Raw genomic sequence first — 16,063 nt, 5'->3', positions numbered from 1 at the left:
GCGCTCACCTGCCCGCTGCCGCTGCTCACGCTCGCTGAATCGCTGAGTCAATGAACTGGAAAGACCTCCGAGGCCATCGAGTCCAACCCACGACTAAACACCACCATGTCAACTGCACCACGGCACCAAGTGCCACATCCAGTCTTTCATTAAACACCTCCAGGGACGGTGACTCCACCGGCTCCCCGGGCAGCCCATTCCAGTGTCAAACCACCCTCTCTGTGAACACAGAGTTCAACCTAAACCTCTCCCGGTACAGCTTAAGGCTGTGTCTTCTTATCCTGTCACTGGTTGTGTGGGAGAAGAGGTCTGCCCCCACCTGGCTGGCCCTCCTGTCAGGGAGCTGTAGAGAGCGATGAGGTCTCCCCTGAGCCCCCTCTCCTCCAGGCTGAACAGCCCCAGCTCCCTCAGCCGCTCCTCACAGGAGCTGCGCCCCAGACCCTCCCCACCCTCCATGCCCTTCTCTGGACACGCTCCAGCACCTCAATCTTCTTCCTATTCACATCAATAAAAGCTCTCTCCCCACAACAAAAGTTTCCTGACAGAAGGGGATGCTCTTTCCAGGCTAGCACAAGATACATAATAAACAAATATAATAAAAAATCAAGAAAAAATTATTCCATTATTAACACTAACAGCTGAATCATAGCAGATGCAGACTGCCCTGATTCCCATCTAATTAATTTATCACCAGAAAGACTTGCACTTCAGCAGCAGCTGACAACACAGCAATTACTACTTGAGTCAGCATCAGGGTAAACATTAAGCAACTTGTTTTATTCAAATAAAGTGTTGTATTCTCATATCTCTGCACTTTGTACCACAAACCTACTGCAAAAGAAATCACCTGGATTAGGCAAGGAGCAGGAAGTGGCTGTGGAAACAGCTTTATCCAAAGACTCACCCTTAATGATCTTTGTCTATACAAATGACAGCTGAGAGGTAATTAATGAATTTCCCCTAAAAACAAACAAACAAACAAAAAATAGCAGTATACCAAGTAACCTGCAACCTAACTCCAGGGCATAAGACACAACATTTCCACCTACAGCTCCTGGTTAACACCAGTGCTGATACCCATCCCCTCCCCACAAACACTTCAGCTGGCTCCTGCTCAGCCCCTTGCTCTTCCATAGGGATGTCCCACTTTCCCCTGAGACCCCTTGGGGGCCCTTTGCCTGCTCCCCTTTCCCTCTCTGCCCAGGTTTCCTTTCCTGCAGAATGCACACCTCCTCCTGCTGACAATTAATTTGCTTTTTTATCTTCCTTATCTCCTACCCTTCCCTCTTCTATTCTAGTTAAGTGTTTTTTTAAAATCTCTTTCTATCATTTGATCATAACATGCCTGGCAATGTTATTTTCCCAATTTCACTTTGTTTCCCCACCTCCTTCACTCCTCATCCAGAGTGTATTTTTAACATTTTCTCACTCAGAAGCTTTTTCTGCAAGATGTAAGATGCCAAACACCACAAGTTTAGTCAGTAAGTGGAACTCATTGAAATGACTTTTCAAAGCTGTGAAACACTTACTTGGGAATTACTTTATTCAAAATAAAAATACATTGAAGCAAAGAAATTTTAGAAATAAAGATATTTGCAGCCTTCAGAAACAGTCACCCACTTATCTGGGCATACATTTTTCAACAAGGCATTTGAGATGCTTCCCCTGCTAAAAAAAGGAGAGGGGGAGGATACATTTACAAAAACAAACCAGCTTTGCTACCACTCTTTACAGTCAGCCAAAGATGGCAACACACTTTGAAAACCACAGATTTTGCTGCTTTTATGCTATTGTTTAGCTACTTTTATGGTATCCTGTGAAAATTTCAATGCACCTGGAAGGTATGAAAGACAGGTGTTTATTGTCTTTATTTATTCCAACAGCATCCTGTATTCTAGCACACTTTGAAGTGGTTGGAATTTCCAGTTAGTAGTTTTAGCATGTGGCACATTGCAGCATTTGATCACAGGTATCACCAAAACCCACATTCTCAAAGTAGTATTTGTAGAAGACTAATTCTCAAAGTTGACATTTTAAACTAAACTCAGCAGGCAAAACAAGCACAAATATGTACAATTTCACATACCAGAGGATTATGTGAATTGCATGTTCTTTGGCATCTGTAAAAAAATACTAAAGTGCTTTTCAAATGTGTCTTCATTGATTAAAAGGACAGGTATTTTGTAAAAGTGATCAGTTGCACACCAACATCATTATGTTGTTTAAAGAGGCATTTCAACAGAAAGATAAATATTATCAGCACTTAATTTTAGCTTCTCAATTAAGCATAATTTTAAGATTGCCAGACAAATATCCCAACCCTATAGAATCTATTTATTCATTGGAAAATACAAAATTAAATTAAATAAAGTGCTTAATTCTCAAGTACTCTCAGGTTTTAGAGCACGTTCACTAGCATTGGTACAAAAATCAACTTTTTATTGTACTAAGTTTTCAAAAACTTCATACCAAAAAACCAAACCCACAAGCCTATATAGTCCAAAGTTAACCTAATTACATTGAAAGGCATTGAAAGTTCTCACAGAAACAGTGGGATACCTCACCAACCAAATACATAATTCAAAAATTAAGGCACTCTGTTATTCAAAACAGGTAACAGAAAACCTTAATTTAAATGCAAAATAACTATCTTACAGTCTTTGTTAGGCACTACCTGGCTTTTAAAACTTCAAGGTTAAAAGTGACAAAACCAGACATTAATTTAAAGCTGAAAAGTTGTCTCTTCTACAATTTAAGTTTTGTTTCTGCTATGGAATACCCAATTCCAAATTACATTCAAATTCACATTCCAGTCTTGGAAACTTGACATCAGGAGGACTCCAAGTATTCTCTACATCTCCAGTGAGGGGGAAAAAAGTCTTCAGAAGAGTATGTAAGAACTTAATTAATGTGATATGAAATTCTGATAGACGAAAAGGAGTGTAAAGAGATTAAAGAATGATTAAGAACAACTATTTAAAGGTTAGTTGTTATATAGCCCCCCAGAAGATCACTTTCCATGTCTGAAATACAAGGCAAGACTGAGTGTCCTGTTCTGAAACAATTAACATGAGGTTTCCTCAGCAGCTGGTTTGACAGTGGTTAAGAGCATTAAGATTCTGCATGTGAAAAAAGTACTGATACACTAATGCTGCATGAACTACAGATTCTTTTACTCTATATGGAAGATAATAAAAGAGACCCATCCTCCTGTTCCTGCTAAATGCATAAGCAGTACCTGTACTGCTGTAGTGATGCCATATTTGAAGACTCCAGTTCCCAAAGCCAGAGGGAAGTACTGTCCACGCTGCCTGTGGATGAAAAACCTGAGCACCAGCCCCGACTTCAGGACTACACACTGCAGACTGTAGTGCTTTCCCCAGTGAGCTGCTGCTGGTCCCATCCAGCCTGCAGCCAGTGCTGCCATGAGGTAAACAATGAATGCCAGAGGCAGCACAGATGTCTTGAGTATGTTTGGCACCAGAGAGAATGGAGTTCTGCTGTTCCTTGTTAGAGAATTCCGCTCTTGTTTGTATTCTGAGATGAAACATCTGCATTCTGATGCTGCACACTCATTACATGTTGAGAATATGGCATAGTCAAGGACTCCTTTGGCCTCAAATCCTGGCTTTTCCAACTTGGTACCTGCTTTTTTATAGTGAGCCCTGAATATCAAGGATATTTGGATCTCATCTACTACACTTAAAGTTAGTTACAAAAAACAATCCTCCAAAGTTAAAAGTAATGGAATTTTGTAATTTCCAAAAAGTATAAGTAATTATTTAAGCTCAGTTATAACATTTCTTTTCACAGAAAATGCTAACAATTCATTAATATTTTTAATATTACATGATGTGCTTCACTCCTTTGGTAAATGAAATGTTTATGTGTGGCTTTCACAATTTTTCACAATTACTATTTGCCAGAACAGTAACAAATGTTTTGGACCATTCTCCCATAATCAACATTTGACAAACTGACCATAATAGGCAGAGGTTAAGCCCACCAAGTTTTAATATCAAATTAAAAACTATGCTGTCAGTTCATTTGTGGAATGCAACAGCTGACAAAAAAAAATCTTTCCAGAAGGCTAAATGGATCACTCTCACTGACTAGGAAGGCCTAAGCAGTTGGGGTTATTTTCTGGAAAGAAAGTAACAAAATAAGATGGAAATAATAATAATAAAAAAAAAAGAAAGAAAAAAAAAGAAAAAAAAAAAGGTGTATTTTAAAAGTGCAGTATTTCTTTGCTTAATCTTTTTTGACACTGCATCATTTCTTCAAAGCTATTATGTTGAATGGACATGGAGCTAAAGTTAGACCAAACCTTCCCTCCATAGATGGTTTTGCAGCATTTTCAGGGTACATAAAGGTAAAACTTTGCATAAGACTTGAAAAAATCAAGAACAGCTCCATTTTTGCCAACTGCTCTCCCATGCACACACGTTTACCTAAAGAACAATTAGAAGAGAGGTATTACTGGCTTTATAGAGTTGACCTCTTTGTTAACACACATGTGCTACCACAGTCCAAAAAAGGCTCAAACTACTATTAAGCTATGACCTCTGAAGCTCTGGCCCCCTGTATTTGAGTGTAAGCCTTGCTCAGCTGTACTAGTTCATATTAACAACATTTACATCCAAAGCAAAAGTAGTATCAAAGGACAATTCATAATTTCTGTCTAGTGACTGGCTTCTTAGGAACCCAAACCATTTTGCAAGACACCAACTGTGATAATAAATCTATTTCTATAATTGGTCCTATGTGCAACTTTTACATCTCTCACTCCCAACGCCCTACACTTGAAACACCACCACCCACCCAGCTAATGACTCCATGTGGATTATCTTACCCATTCCAAAAGGAATGAATGACTCTTTCTTTATTAGCTGGCCATTTTCATCCAGAAATCTTGACGGTTGAAATTCATCTGGCTTCTCCCAAATGTTCGGATCTCTGTGTACTGACCACAGGTTGGGCACAATCACACTACCCTTAGGAATAGTATATCCCTGGAGCACTTTAAACAAAAGCAGAGACAGAGATGTGACAAGTTGCTAGAAGGAAACATAGGAAAAACAACAGTAAAAAGACAACAAGAGGATGTCACAAAAAATTGTATCAATCCCTAGATGTGGGCTGCAAATGTAGCAAAAGCTGTAGGCAAAGGTGATCTCTGCTACGCTGCTTGAGTCAGAATCACACAAGCCTGAGCAGCTGGAAAGACACCAAGTTACACCAACAGCTTCTGCAGAGAGAAGGAAGCAGCAGTTGTCAGAAATGCACTCTGCAGCACCCCAATACTGTGACCCACTTTCCTCCTGCTCCTGTGCTGTCACAGAGCCCCACCACAGTCAAAGGATGGACTTTGAAGTGTTGTGACACAAGAGTTTTGAAATTACTAGTCTCATTTCAGCTTGCTGCACCTCACTCCCCTGCAAATCAAAACATTTAGAAAAGCTGATCAATTCAGTAATAGGTTTAAAAGCTGAGTATTGCTCTCTCACACTGACTTTGGCCAGTGCTCAGCTATGGCTATGAGAACACATAGCTGAGTTGGGAGGTGCTACTTCTTAATGTTTTCTGTACGTGTGGAGGTCAGTGGTGTAAGCCTTTATCAAACCAATCACTCTAAACTGATGTTTTCAGACCTCTGTGTCAGAATGCCAAGAACAGCTCTGCTGCTTCAGGTACAAAGCTGCAGTCTCAGCTGCCAGCTATGGACTCAGCACATTAGTCAATACATGCTGACTCCCAGAGAAGAAATCACTGAGATTAGAAAAACTGCTGGATGTCAGGTCAGACATGCTGCTTACACAGAGAACTATGTCAAGGCCTCCTGCTTCCTAGAAAGGACATTTACATATTTGTTTTACAGGTCTAATAAGGTAAATGAGGTCTTTGCAAATTATCACTAGATATCCCATCACATCTTCAGCCCCAGAGGAAATGCTGTAGTAACAAGTCTCTAGAAATGCTTACCAGCAGTTTCTGAGGCCATTCGAGGAATGGAAAGGGGAACAACTGCAGTCATCCTCTGCACTTCCATAATGGTTGCCTCTGTGAAGGGCATTTGAGCCTTGTGAGCAAGAGAGGGAACTTTGTCACGTCCCAGAACTGCTTCAATTTCTGCATGAACTTTCTCTATTCAAAGGGAGCAAGAAAAATAAAGAAGTCAAAAGACATAATATGTGAGAAGACATAATCTCAATTTCATCTGACTGTGCTTGCTCCACTGTTTACTTAGATTTCTCAAAATTACTTCAAGATGTTATTCCTAGCTGAAACAGCTATGCCAACATTAGCCTTAGGAACAGACTCAGCCAAGGAGAAAACAACCAAGCACAATCTTGACAAGAGTCAAGAGTAAAGCTACTGAGCTGACAGACATTTCTAGCACTGCAGTATTGGAAAAATACAGGAAAAGTCCTGCTGCTACTGCAAATGTATTCATAATCTTACTTTAGGAGTTTAATTATACAGTCATTTGAATGATGGGAAGATCAAGCTTCTGCTCTGCAATTAAAAACTTGAACAGTGAGAGAACTGTGTCTTTAGATACTTCATTCTGGAGCAGGAATTCTGGTGCTGTTACTGCAAGCACTGAAGTCATTTAACTTGTTAAGGCCATTTCCTACTTCCTATTCACAGAACCTAAAATCAGGTATTTCCCATTTCCCTCAAAGGCTGCAGCAGTGCTCCTTTCCCTTGCAGCCCTTCTGCAAAGTCAAAAAATTTCATGAGTTTATCAACTTTCTCATTCATGAGGAGCAAAAAAAGATCAGATTATTTCCTTGCCCCTTTCATTTATTTGTATGCTGAAGCCTCAGCATACAAATAATTCTCTTCATAGAAGTTTCCAAATTCAGGACTTGCTTCACCAACATACATACAGGATGATGTGCCTTTTCTTGCAGGTAACTTACAATCTGGCTACACCACAAAAGACAATCTTGGAGAAGGAGACCTCAAAACTAACCTTTATTCAATAATAATAAAAGTCAACTTTTATTTTTACCCTTTATATCCTGCATACTTTGTGGTTGTTCCACTTGCCTTTTCCAACCAGGCTGATATTCTGAGTTTCTGCTCTTTTCTCTCCTTAACAGTGATACAAGATTAAATAAAAGCTCAACGCAAAAAAACTCTCCACTTCCCGAGCAGCATCCCCACTTGCTGCCTGAGCTGCGTCTGAGGAGCCGCTGCTGCCACCTACTGGGTTTGCCCCAGAAGGAAAGCTCATGCACGAGGAACATTGAAAAACACAAAAAATACAGCAAGAGACGAGCTGACGGTGTGACTCTCCAGTACTTTCTTTGTGGGGAAGAATGTTCTTTCTTTCCCTTCTATTAGGGGCCTATCGTAGCCCTATATTCAGGCATGTATGTTCACAGTAATATAAATAAATAAATAAAGTTTTCAATATTAAAAAAAATATAATGAGACTGTCTCATACCGAATGTCACATCAGTGTTTTATCCTGAACAACTAATTTGTTCATTGTTTCTAAAAATATGAGGAACTACACAGAGAGCAGCCAAAATGCTGCTCACATTTTCAGCTGCAAAATGTAAACTCCAGCAGCCTCTGCAACAGCACGTTATTTGAACTGTTCCACAACTTTTCATATTTTTAAAAATCTCAATGATCTTCAGTAGTCAAGGACCAAAACAAAGTCAGGGAACAGAACAAACCAAATACTCCCCATGGCTTCACCATATTGTCCATCCACATCATTCTCTATTTCCGTGTAAAAGCAAAACCTTTTTCCACAGAGAAAAATACTTTTTTTCCTCTGATAGCCCTTAGTTTCCTTTCCATGACTGCAAGAAACTTTTGCCACTTCTACAGGAAACATAATTCCAGTATTTTCTCTACGAAGGAAATACATTTAAGAGAAATGTATTTCCAGGAATAAAAAAGGGGCCCATACACAGCTCCAAGGCAATCAGGATAAAAGGAATGGGATATTAAAAGTGATGCAGTCTGAACTACTGAGCATATTTAGATTACTTGACAAGAGCCACAGCATAAGGGGAAAGCAGAGAGGTAATAAAATTGTTAGAGATCAGCAGAAAAGTGAAAATTGACTAGCACATACACATACAGCACCAGGCAGAAGGAAAAAAGTTTAAAAAAACAAACACAAAACTCTTCTGGATTCCATTTGTGTAATTTAGAATGCATATAATCCATGTAAGTGCATATCAAGTCAAGCAGTGATAACAGACAGCATTAAAACAGAAGAATAAGCCTGTGCAATAAAAGTTTACTTCACATTTGTCCCCAGTGAACTCTCTCCCTGTTTTGCAGTTTGTTTGACTTTGTGCAATAAACTGTGATCTTGACCTATTTGAAGAGATTTTTCCAAACAGATCCAACTCAGGGTAGATGAGACTACCACCGGTCATGACCCCCTTAGTTTTGAAAAATTCCAAAACCAGAGATTCTGTTAACTCTCAGGGCAATCTGTGTCACTCCTTTGCCACGCTGACAGGGTAATTTCTTTTCCTGGTATCTGATCAGAATTTTCTTGCAGTAGGTTGTTTCCACTGCTTCCCTTCCCTCCACAGCACACCTCAGAGGAGACTGCCTCCATCTTCTTAACATCTTTTCATCAGACAGTAGTAGATAGCATAAGGTATCCCCTCAGTCATCCTTCTCTAACACTGAACAAGACCAATTTGTTCTGCCTCTGTCTGTGTCCCCCCATCCCTCATCATCAGCAACCCATCCAACTGCCCTGAGCACTGATGGGGAGAGGCCCTCTAACAACACTGGCAGCTGGTGCTGTGCATTTGTGCAAATCCAGCTTGCTTAAGCTGTCTCTGATTTGATCCTCCCCTACAGCAGGTGGTGTTTTACTTCCCCAGACTCTGCTGCCAGGTCCAAGAATCTCGCTGCTCAGGGAGCCATAAAAGCAGACCTTAGCACTATGGTCTTCACACATCTTCTATCACTACTACAAGCCTGGAATGTCACAACTGCCAAACTTTTTCAAACATGTTAAAGTTCCCTGGAATTGCTTGGGAAAGATAAAGTTGTCCCAAACCAGAAGAAATTCACAGGTTAAAGGGCTATTTAGCACTTTATATATAGCACTAACCCAGAAACCATCATAGAACAGCAGGATAGAAGATGCCTGATTACACACCAGCCTTTCAATTCACACATACAACACAAACTGCTGGCTCTCCAAATGATTCCTTCGCTGTTGCTGCTTGCTTCTGTTTCTGAGCATCCATCTGGAGCTTTACAGTCTGGGATAAATCACCTACAATAAAAGTAATCTCACCTTGTACTTCAGGGTAAAGAGACATGTAGAGCAGACACCACAGCAATGTGTTGGAAGTCGTATCAGTGCCGGCGATGAAGAGATCCCCGATGATAAAAAACAGGTAATCATCATTGAAACTGCTCTCCTTGTTGTTCTTCTCTTCCTCAGCGTGGATGAAGTACATATCAATGAAGTCCCTGGGATTTGCTGCATCCAGTGTGTCCCTGTGCTGGGCAATTATTCTCTTCAGAAAAGCAGTGATGTCCAACTCGGTTTGCCGGAGCTCGCGGAAGGGCCCAAAGGGAAGGTAGTAGAGCCAGGGACAGATGTTGACCAGGATCATGTAGCTGTTCACACTCAGCTCCAGGGCACGGGCCATGTTCTTCAGCATCGTCTTGAACTCATCATCTTCGTAGTTAAAGCGCTTGCCAAAGGCCATGGAACAGATCACATTGGACACCGCGTTGCGAATGATCGGGAAGGGATTAAACGAATCCTTGCCGTGCTTCAGCATCTCCTCCTTTACAAAGTTCAGCTCCTCGATGATTTTAGGCTCTAAGCTGTGTCTCCCTACTCCAAAATGACGCAGTGTTGATAGAGAGAATTTCCTCTGTTGCTTCCACACAGGGCCATAAGGTGCAAAAATAACACCTGAAAGAAAAAGGGAGACACTGAAACCAAAATGCCCAACTTTCAATTAGAAGTAGTTAGCCATGCCTGCAACCCAAGAGCCAGAAAAGAGGGAAATGATACACAGCAAATCTCTCCCAAGCACCTGTCTAGGAGCTAAAAGAAAAACACAAGGTTCTTTATCATAGCTTTTGGAAATCCTGTCCCTCCTTTTCCTCATCACTGAAACAAATATCCAAGTTACATCACTAGTTACATCACCAGTTTCATTAGACTTTGCAAGAAACAAATAGATGGAGAAGAGGGAACAGTTAGTCTGGGATATATGTTAGATACATCCTTTTCTCCCCAATATCCTGAGATATGAACTTCTTCAGCAAGGCATAACAGAAGACATTAAAACACAAACTGATTTGCATTTTTCCCCTTCGTGTTATACAAACTTTTCGCCAGTGTGTTTATTACAAGCAAGCTTTATCTTTAAGTTGTAATAAAAATACAGGATACTCACACTGCAAGAAAACTGGGAAGGTGAAAGCAGGTTCAGGGACACTTGACAAAATCCTGCTTGATAGGCATCTCAACAGTTTTGATGCCTGCAGGCACTTGTTCTAGATGATTGAGTCATTAAGAAACACCATCTAAATTAAATCCCAATTACTCACTTTCAAACAGAAACATCTCTTATGTTGAATTAAAAGACCACACCAAAGACACCACAGGGTAACAAATACACAACCTGCAATTTCTAATGTACTCCATGGTTAACCAGAGAAGTTTAGTCATCAAACATGATCTAGTTCTGGATTTGTTCTTCTAGTACAACGATACCGCTTTTTAAATTTTTTTTTTTTCTGGAAACAAAAAGTTACTTTGTAAAAGCAACATCAGTTCTTCATCTGTCAACTGCAAATCTTAACCTTGAATTTAAACACAGAAATGGTCATAACAAAATAGAAGCAGTACATAAGTACTAGAAGATGCATCATGTTTCAATACTTAACATTACTTACATTTCTACTACAAGTTAACGTTCCAAGTTCTTAATGCTCAAAGAATACAAACACATGACCTAGCTTCAAACGTCCTAAATAAGAACATTAGGAAGAGTCAGGACAAGCTCAGAATCAGCTGAATTTCATCTTCTCTGCATGAAGACACTCCTCAGGCAATCTATTCAAATGTCCACTTCCTGGCCCTTCAAAAAAACAGAACCAAAATCTTTCCAGATTTTCTCTCTCAACTGTTTCCTGCTAGCACTAGTGTCCTCAAGTAGGTTAAGTGAAAAAACGGGAGTATTTGGGGCTGGATTTGGCCAAGAACCAACCTGGGTTGAATTTGGCCAAGAACCAAGAACCCTGGGTCTCCAGGCTTTGTGGCTGGGTTGCAAAAGAAACATGGATTTCCTGGAACAAAACAAAATTATCACTGTTTCTATCCCACAACAAATATCTCTAAAACAGACTATGCACCCACAGTCTCTTCCCTTTTTTTGGGGGGGGTTAGGAAAATTAGTTTCAGGATCCAAATACTTTCAATAAAACAAAACAGATCTATTGTCTTGAATGTAAAAGAGACTTGCCTAGGCCCACGGAAAAGCTGACACCAACAACAAATGTCCTCACACACAGTGAGCCTCTCCAGCAATCAGCAGAGAGCATCGGTGTTTTCTCATGTCCCCAAACCCCAAACTGCTGCAGAATACTAACAACTCATTTGTAAATTGGGAAGTAATTACAAAGAAGACAGATTAAGGAAAAAGAAGAGCATAAAGACAGAGCAACAGAGGAAAGAGAAGAAAGCAAACTCAACTGCATCCCTAGCAAGCTACAATAATGGAATAGTCCTTTGCTGATTTCAAAGAAAATCTGCCCGCCCTAAAAAGCCAAATTACTCAGCACAGACATCTCTACTCTTTAAAAAACCACAAACAACAAAAAATAACCTCCCCTGTAAAGAAATTAAAGCAAAACAAAACAAACAACAACAAAAAAACCCTGAAGGCCATACAATAATAAACTCTGAAGCAACAATAACCAGGACTTCATGCTCACTACAGAGGCCGAATTTCTATGAGCTGATAATGAAACCCTTTCAACATAACCAACTAACTCAGAAAACCAGAGAGTTCATTTTATTCCCCCTTTTTACACAAAAAAAAGAAAATTAAAATCCAAGGCTTACTTACTCTCCTCCATCCCCCACATTTTTTACTGCTAGCTCTAGTGCTGCTACAATCCTGAGAACAATGACAAACACAGCACTCATGACATTTAAAAACATTCAAATTCTGTGTTGCCAGATGTCCACATGTGGATATGCACAGGGCAGGGCTATAAAGGCAGACAACCACTCTGACTCCATGTACTCTGCAGATTCAGTCTTTGCTACCACTCGAAGCTACAGAATACAAAAAACTAAAATACTAAAATCAGACCACAGAAATGTCTAGTTTCTCCCCGGTCTACTACTTCTCTTTCTGCAAACATATGTGATGATGAATTAAAATTAAGAATTGACTGCTACCTTCTCCCTTAAGTTCTTATGGCATTTCCTATCCAGCCAAGGCCTCCCTCACTTGCTAATCAAGTTGCTGAAATGTAGTATTTGTCATTTCTGATACTTCTACCTGCTCTCCCCCACGCACAATTACTTTCTTTTCATCTTACATGCAATAGAACCACACAGCTTCCATTCCATACCTGGCAGGGCAGCTCAAGGTAAAGACAAAACTATAGCAGCAAATGTAGCTCACAAGAAAATGTCTCTAAGTTCTCACCACAACAGCTCACTTAGAGAATGAAGGAACCCAAAGAACCCAAGGTCATGCAGGAACCCAAAATGGACACTAAACCTCCCAGAGCTGTAGTACCCAAATTCTGAGAGGTAGAGCTGAAGGATGAACAGTAAGGGCTCATCCTGCCCTTACTGTTTCCTTTCCTAGGACATACCAACACAACTGCTGCTGTCCAGAGCTGCAGAAACATCTCACCCACAAACCCCTGAAATTATCACCCAAACCAATCTTAAGAGGCCTCCAGTTTGAGTGCTGTAACCTGTCTGCCTCCCCCACAAACCACAGACGGAAAAAGCAACACTTTGTGTTAGCACAAACACAGCCTGGCAGAGACTCAGTCATCTCCTCATGCCACCACCAAACCCAAGGCAGCACAGGGACAGCACCTGCAGCTTCCACTGGCATCTGGAGAACCAGCTTGTGGGGGGCAGTGGCCCCACTGCCCACATTCACCCTTTGTGCACTCAGAACACACCAGCCCTGTGGTTCACTCTACAATATTCCTGCATCTGGGGCAATCCAGCATGCTGCTAACATGAGCACCTTGGAACGGCTGGGGATGTTTTATGGGCCCCTGGGCAGCCCTGATGCTGCAGTCCTCATGCCTATGGTGACCTTACAGATAAAACCAAACCCAGAGCAACACAATGTCCCTGCCACAGCGCAACACAGACAGGCACCGTCCCTGGGCTTGCCTGCAGCATGCTCTGGCTGTGGACAACAGGTTCCTGCTATGTCCAACTCTCCTGGAGCACCCACTGGTGGAAGCTGCCAGCTGCCCTGGCTACTCTTCATATTCAAAAAATCTGATAAGGAACAAGATACATATGAAATTCACAGCATTCAAGGGAAAAAAAAAATCTAGCCTGAACATGAGGATTTGCAGCACTGCTAAAATTATCTAACTCCTCTTCCCCTTTCCTCCTCCAGTTCTTCATGAAGTACTGTACCTAAAAATACTCACGCATGATAACAACTTGCCAGTAAGATCTGTCTTGGAACAATATCATTAAACCAACACAATTCATCTTTTTTTTTATTCTTTAAACTGATTTCAGCAATGGTACCTGATGCCATTTTTATAAACATGATCTAGGTTCCTCACTTTCTTCTCTTTACTAGGTCAATTCTGGTATAGGGGAAAAAAAAAAAAATGTTTCATGCACTTAAAAACCAGATTTCCCTAGCCCTGGAAAAAATAAAAAAAACTACATCTCACAACAAGCTAGCACACTAACAAGCCTTCTGGGGTCCACCTCCTAAACTGAAAAAGGTAAGAATATTTCCATAAACACAGAGATCAGTAATGACCTAAAAACTAAACATGAAGAAATTCTACCTGCAGTATTGTCAGCACTGTTTAAACTCCTCATGCTTTTTTCCTACAAAAACTAGTAACTCTCCTTTGGACTTAAAAAGAAAAAAAAAAAGAAACCAAACCCAAACATGCTCAGTAAGTTTTGACAAGCAGAATAACACATTTGCAAATATCTCAGCAACAGTAGCTTGTACACAGGCAGCGCAGAGTGCGCGGCCATGGGACTCCGCAGAAGCCTGGTCTCCTTGGTAAGAGCTGGGGGAGTGCTCAGTTTCATATCACTGCCCAAGTACTTGAAATTTCTTCCCCTCACACAGCCAAAATCAGAAAGGTGACAGACCAGCTGTGCCTTAAAGCCCTGCACAAATGGCAGCCACAGAAACAATGTGGCTGGAACACACCTCGGAGATTGATTCCAACCCATGACCAAACACCACCTTGTGAATGGGACCATGGCACTGAGTGCCACATCCAGCTTTTCCATAAACACCTCCAGGGACGGTGATTCCACCATGCCCCTGTGCAGTCCATTCCACTGTCAAACCACCCTTTTTGTGAACAAATTCCTCCGAATGCCCAACTTAAACTTCCCCTGGTGCAACTTGAGGCCATTTCCTCTTGTCCTATCCCTTATTACCCAGGAGACCAACCCCGCCCTGGCTACAAGCCCTTTGCAGGCAGTTGGAGAGAGAGATAAGGCCTCCCCTTGAGCCTCCCCTTCTCCAGTCTAAAGCAGTCCAGCAGCTCCCCAGTCCCGTTACTGCACACAGAGCTAAAGGCTCCTCAGTCCCGTTACTGCACACAGAGCTAAAGGCTCCCCAGTCCCGTTACTGCACACAGAGCTAAAGGCACCGGGCACTTCAGCCACGCAGAGATGCTCTGTGGTGCACGGCACCGCACTGCGAACTTCGCGGGGATGCTGCACCTCAAGGCAGGGCGAGTTTCTCTCTGTCAGCAGCAGGGCGAGGGACACAGGCAAGGAGCAAAAAGCAAACAAACAGTTCAGTCCACAATGCGTGGGACTTATTTATAAATTCGGAAGAGCAGCCCCGGTCCCGAGCAGCCCCCGCTCCGCATCACTCCCAAGCATCACCCCGGCCACCTCCGGGCGTGCGGCAGCTGCCCGGGCGGGTCCGGGGGTGCCCCGGGCGCTTACCCTTGTGGTGGGTGATCATGAGGACGATGGGCACGGAGGGCCGGTCGCTGAACACCTCCGCCTTCTGCACCAGCGCCTCCCGCACCGCCCCGAAAGTGTTGAGGATGATGAATGGGCGGCTGCCCACGAAGAGCCGGAAGATGCTGCCGTACATCTTGGTGAGGCCGGTGAGGAAGACGTGGGGCGAGAAGGCGGGGGAGAGCCGGTCGCCCTTCACATCCACCGCCCACCTGCGCAGCAGCGGAGGCGGCAGAAGGGCGAAGGCGAAGTTGCCCACGAGCGGCCAGGGCGCGGGGCCCGGCGGCAGCCCCGACAGCGCCCGCGGCCAGCGCCGCAGCAGCCAGTAGCAGCCGAGCCAGCACAGGGCCACCAGCAGCAGCTCGGTGGCCGTGGGCGGCCGCAGCAGCCACGTCCGAGCTTCCGTGCTCGTCCCCGCCATCTCCGCGGGCAGCGGCACCGCCGGCCTCGGCTCGCCGCAGGCGCGTAGCGGTTTAAGATGGCGGGGGCGGGCGGGAGGCGAGGCCGGCGGCGCCCTGACCCCGGCCCGCCGGGCCTGTGGGCGGGGAGTGGGCCCGGCCCCGACACCGCCCCCGCGCACGGCACGGCGCGACAGAGCCCCGGTTTGTAAAGGATTGAACGTTAAGCGCTGTCCTGCTCGTGGGAAAAAAACCCAAAAAAACCAATAACAACAAAAGTAAGCGCTCCTCCCCACCCCCCCCCCCCCGCAGGACTTGCTTTCAAATGCTCCTTACGCAAATGTCTATTTTTTTAGCTGTTTAGGAGGGAAGGAAATGCAGATGGATCCTTTTTCCCCGTTCCCAAACACAAAAATCCGGCAGTTCGAGGGAATACACCGAAACTTTCTGTTTCTAGAGCCAAGGACGA

General features: G+C 43.0%; 1 protein-coding gene across 1 annotated transcript; it reads right to left on the bottom strand.

Moving 5' to 3' along the window:
* Positions 1-1,525: 1,525 nt before the first annotated feature.
* Positions 1,526-15,617, bottom strand: LOC131083433 (cytochrome P450 2U1). Its single transcript, XM_058024145.1, has 5 exons — positions 15,179-15,617; positions 9,296-9,928; positions 5,983-6,144; positions 4,853-5,020; positions 1,526-4,451 (listed from the first exon to the last, which is right to left on the bottom strand). Exons 1-5 carry the CDS (start codon positions 15,615-15,617, stop codon positions 4,273-4,275), a joined length of 1,581 nt encoding a protein of 526 aa, XP_057880128.1. The 3' UTR covers positions 1,526-4,272.
* Positions 15,618-16,063: the final 446 nt, after the last annotated feature.

Source organism: Melospiza georgiana, chromosome 5 (genome assembly GCF_028018845.1).
Source record: "Melospiza georgiana isolate bMelGeo1 chromosome 5, bMelGeo1.pri, whole genome shotgun sequence".
NCBI lineage: Eukaryota > Metazoa > Chordata > Aves > Passeriformes > Passerellidae > Melospiza > Melospiza georgiana.
The sequence above is the reverse complement of the archived record's forward strand: the minus strand, read 5'-3'. Positions and strand labels throughout refer to the sequence as shown.

Coding starts and splice junctions, on each gene's coding strand:
- LOC131083433 (XM_058024145.1), bottom strand. CDS start 15,617: ATGGCGGGGACGAGCACGGAAGCTCGGACGTGGCTGCTGCGGCCGCCC. Junction 5,021..5,982: donor AATGGCCTCAGAAACTGCTG/GTAAGCATTTCT, acceptor TTTTGTTTAAAG/TGCTCCAGGGATATACTATT. Junction 4,452..4,852: donor ATTCATTCCTTTTGGAATGG/GTAAGATAATCC, acceptor ATTGTTCTTTAG/GTAAACGTGTGTGCATGGGA.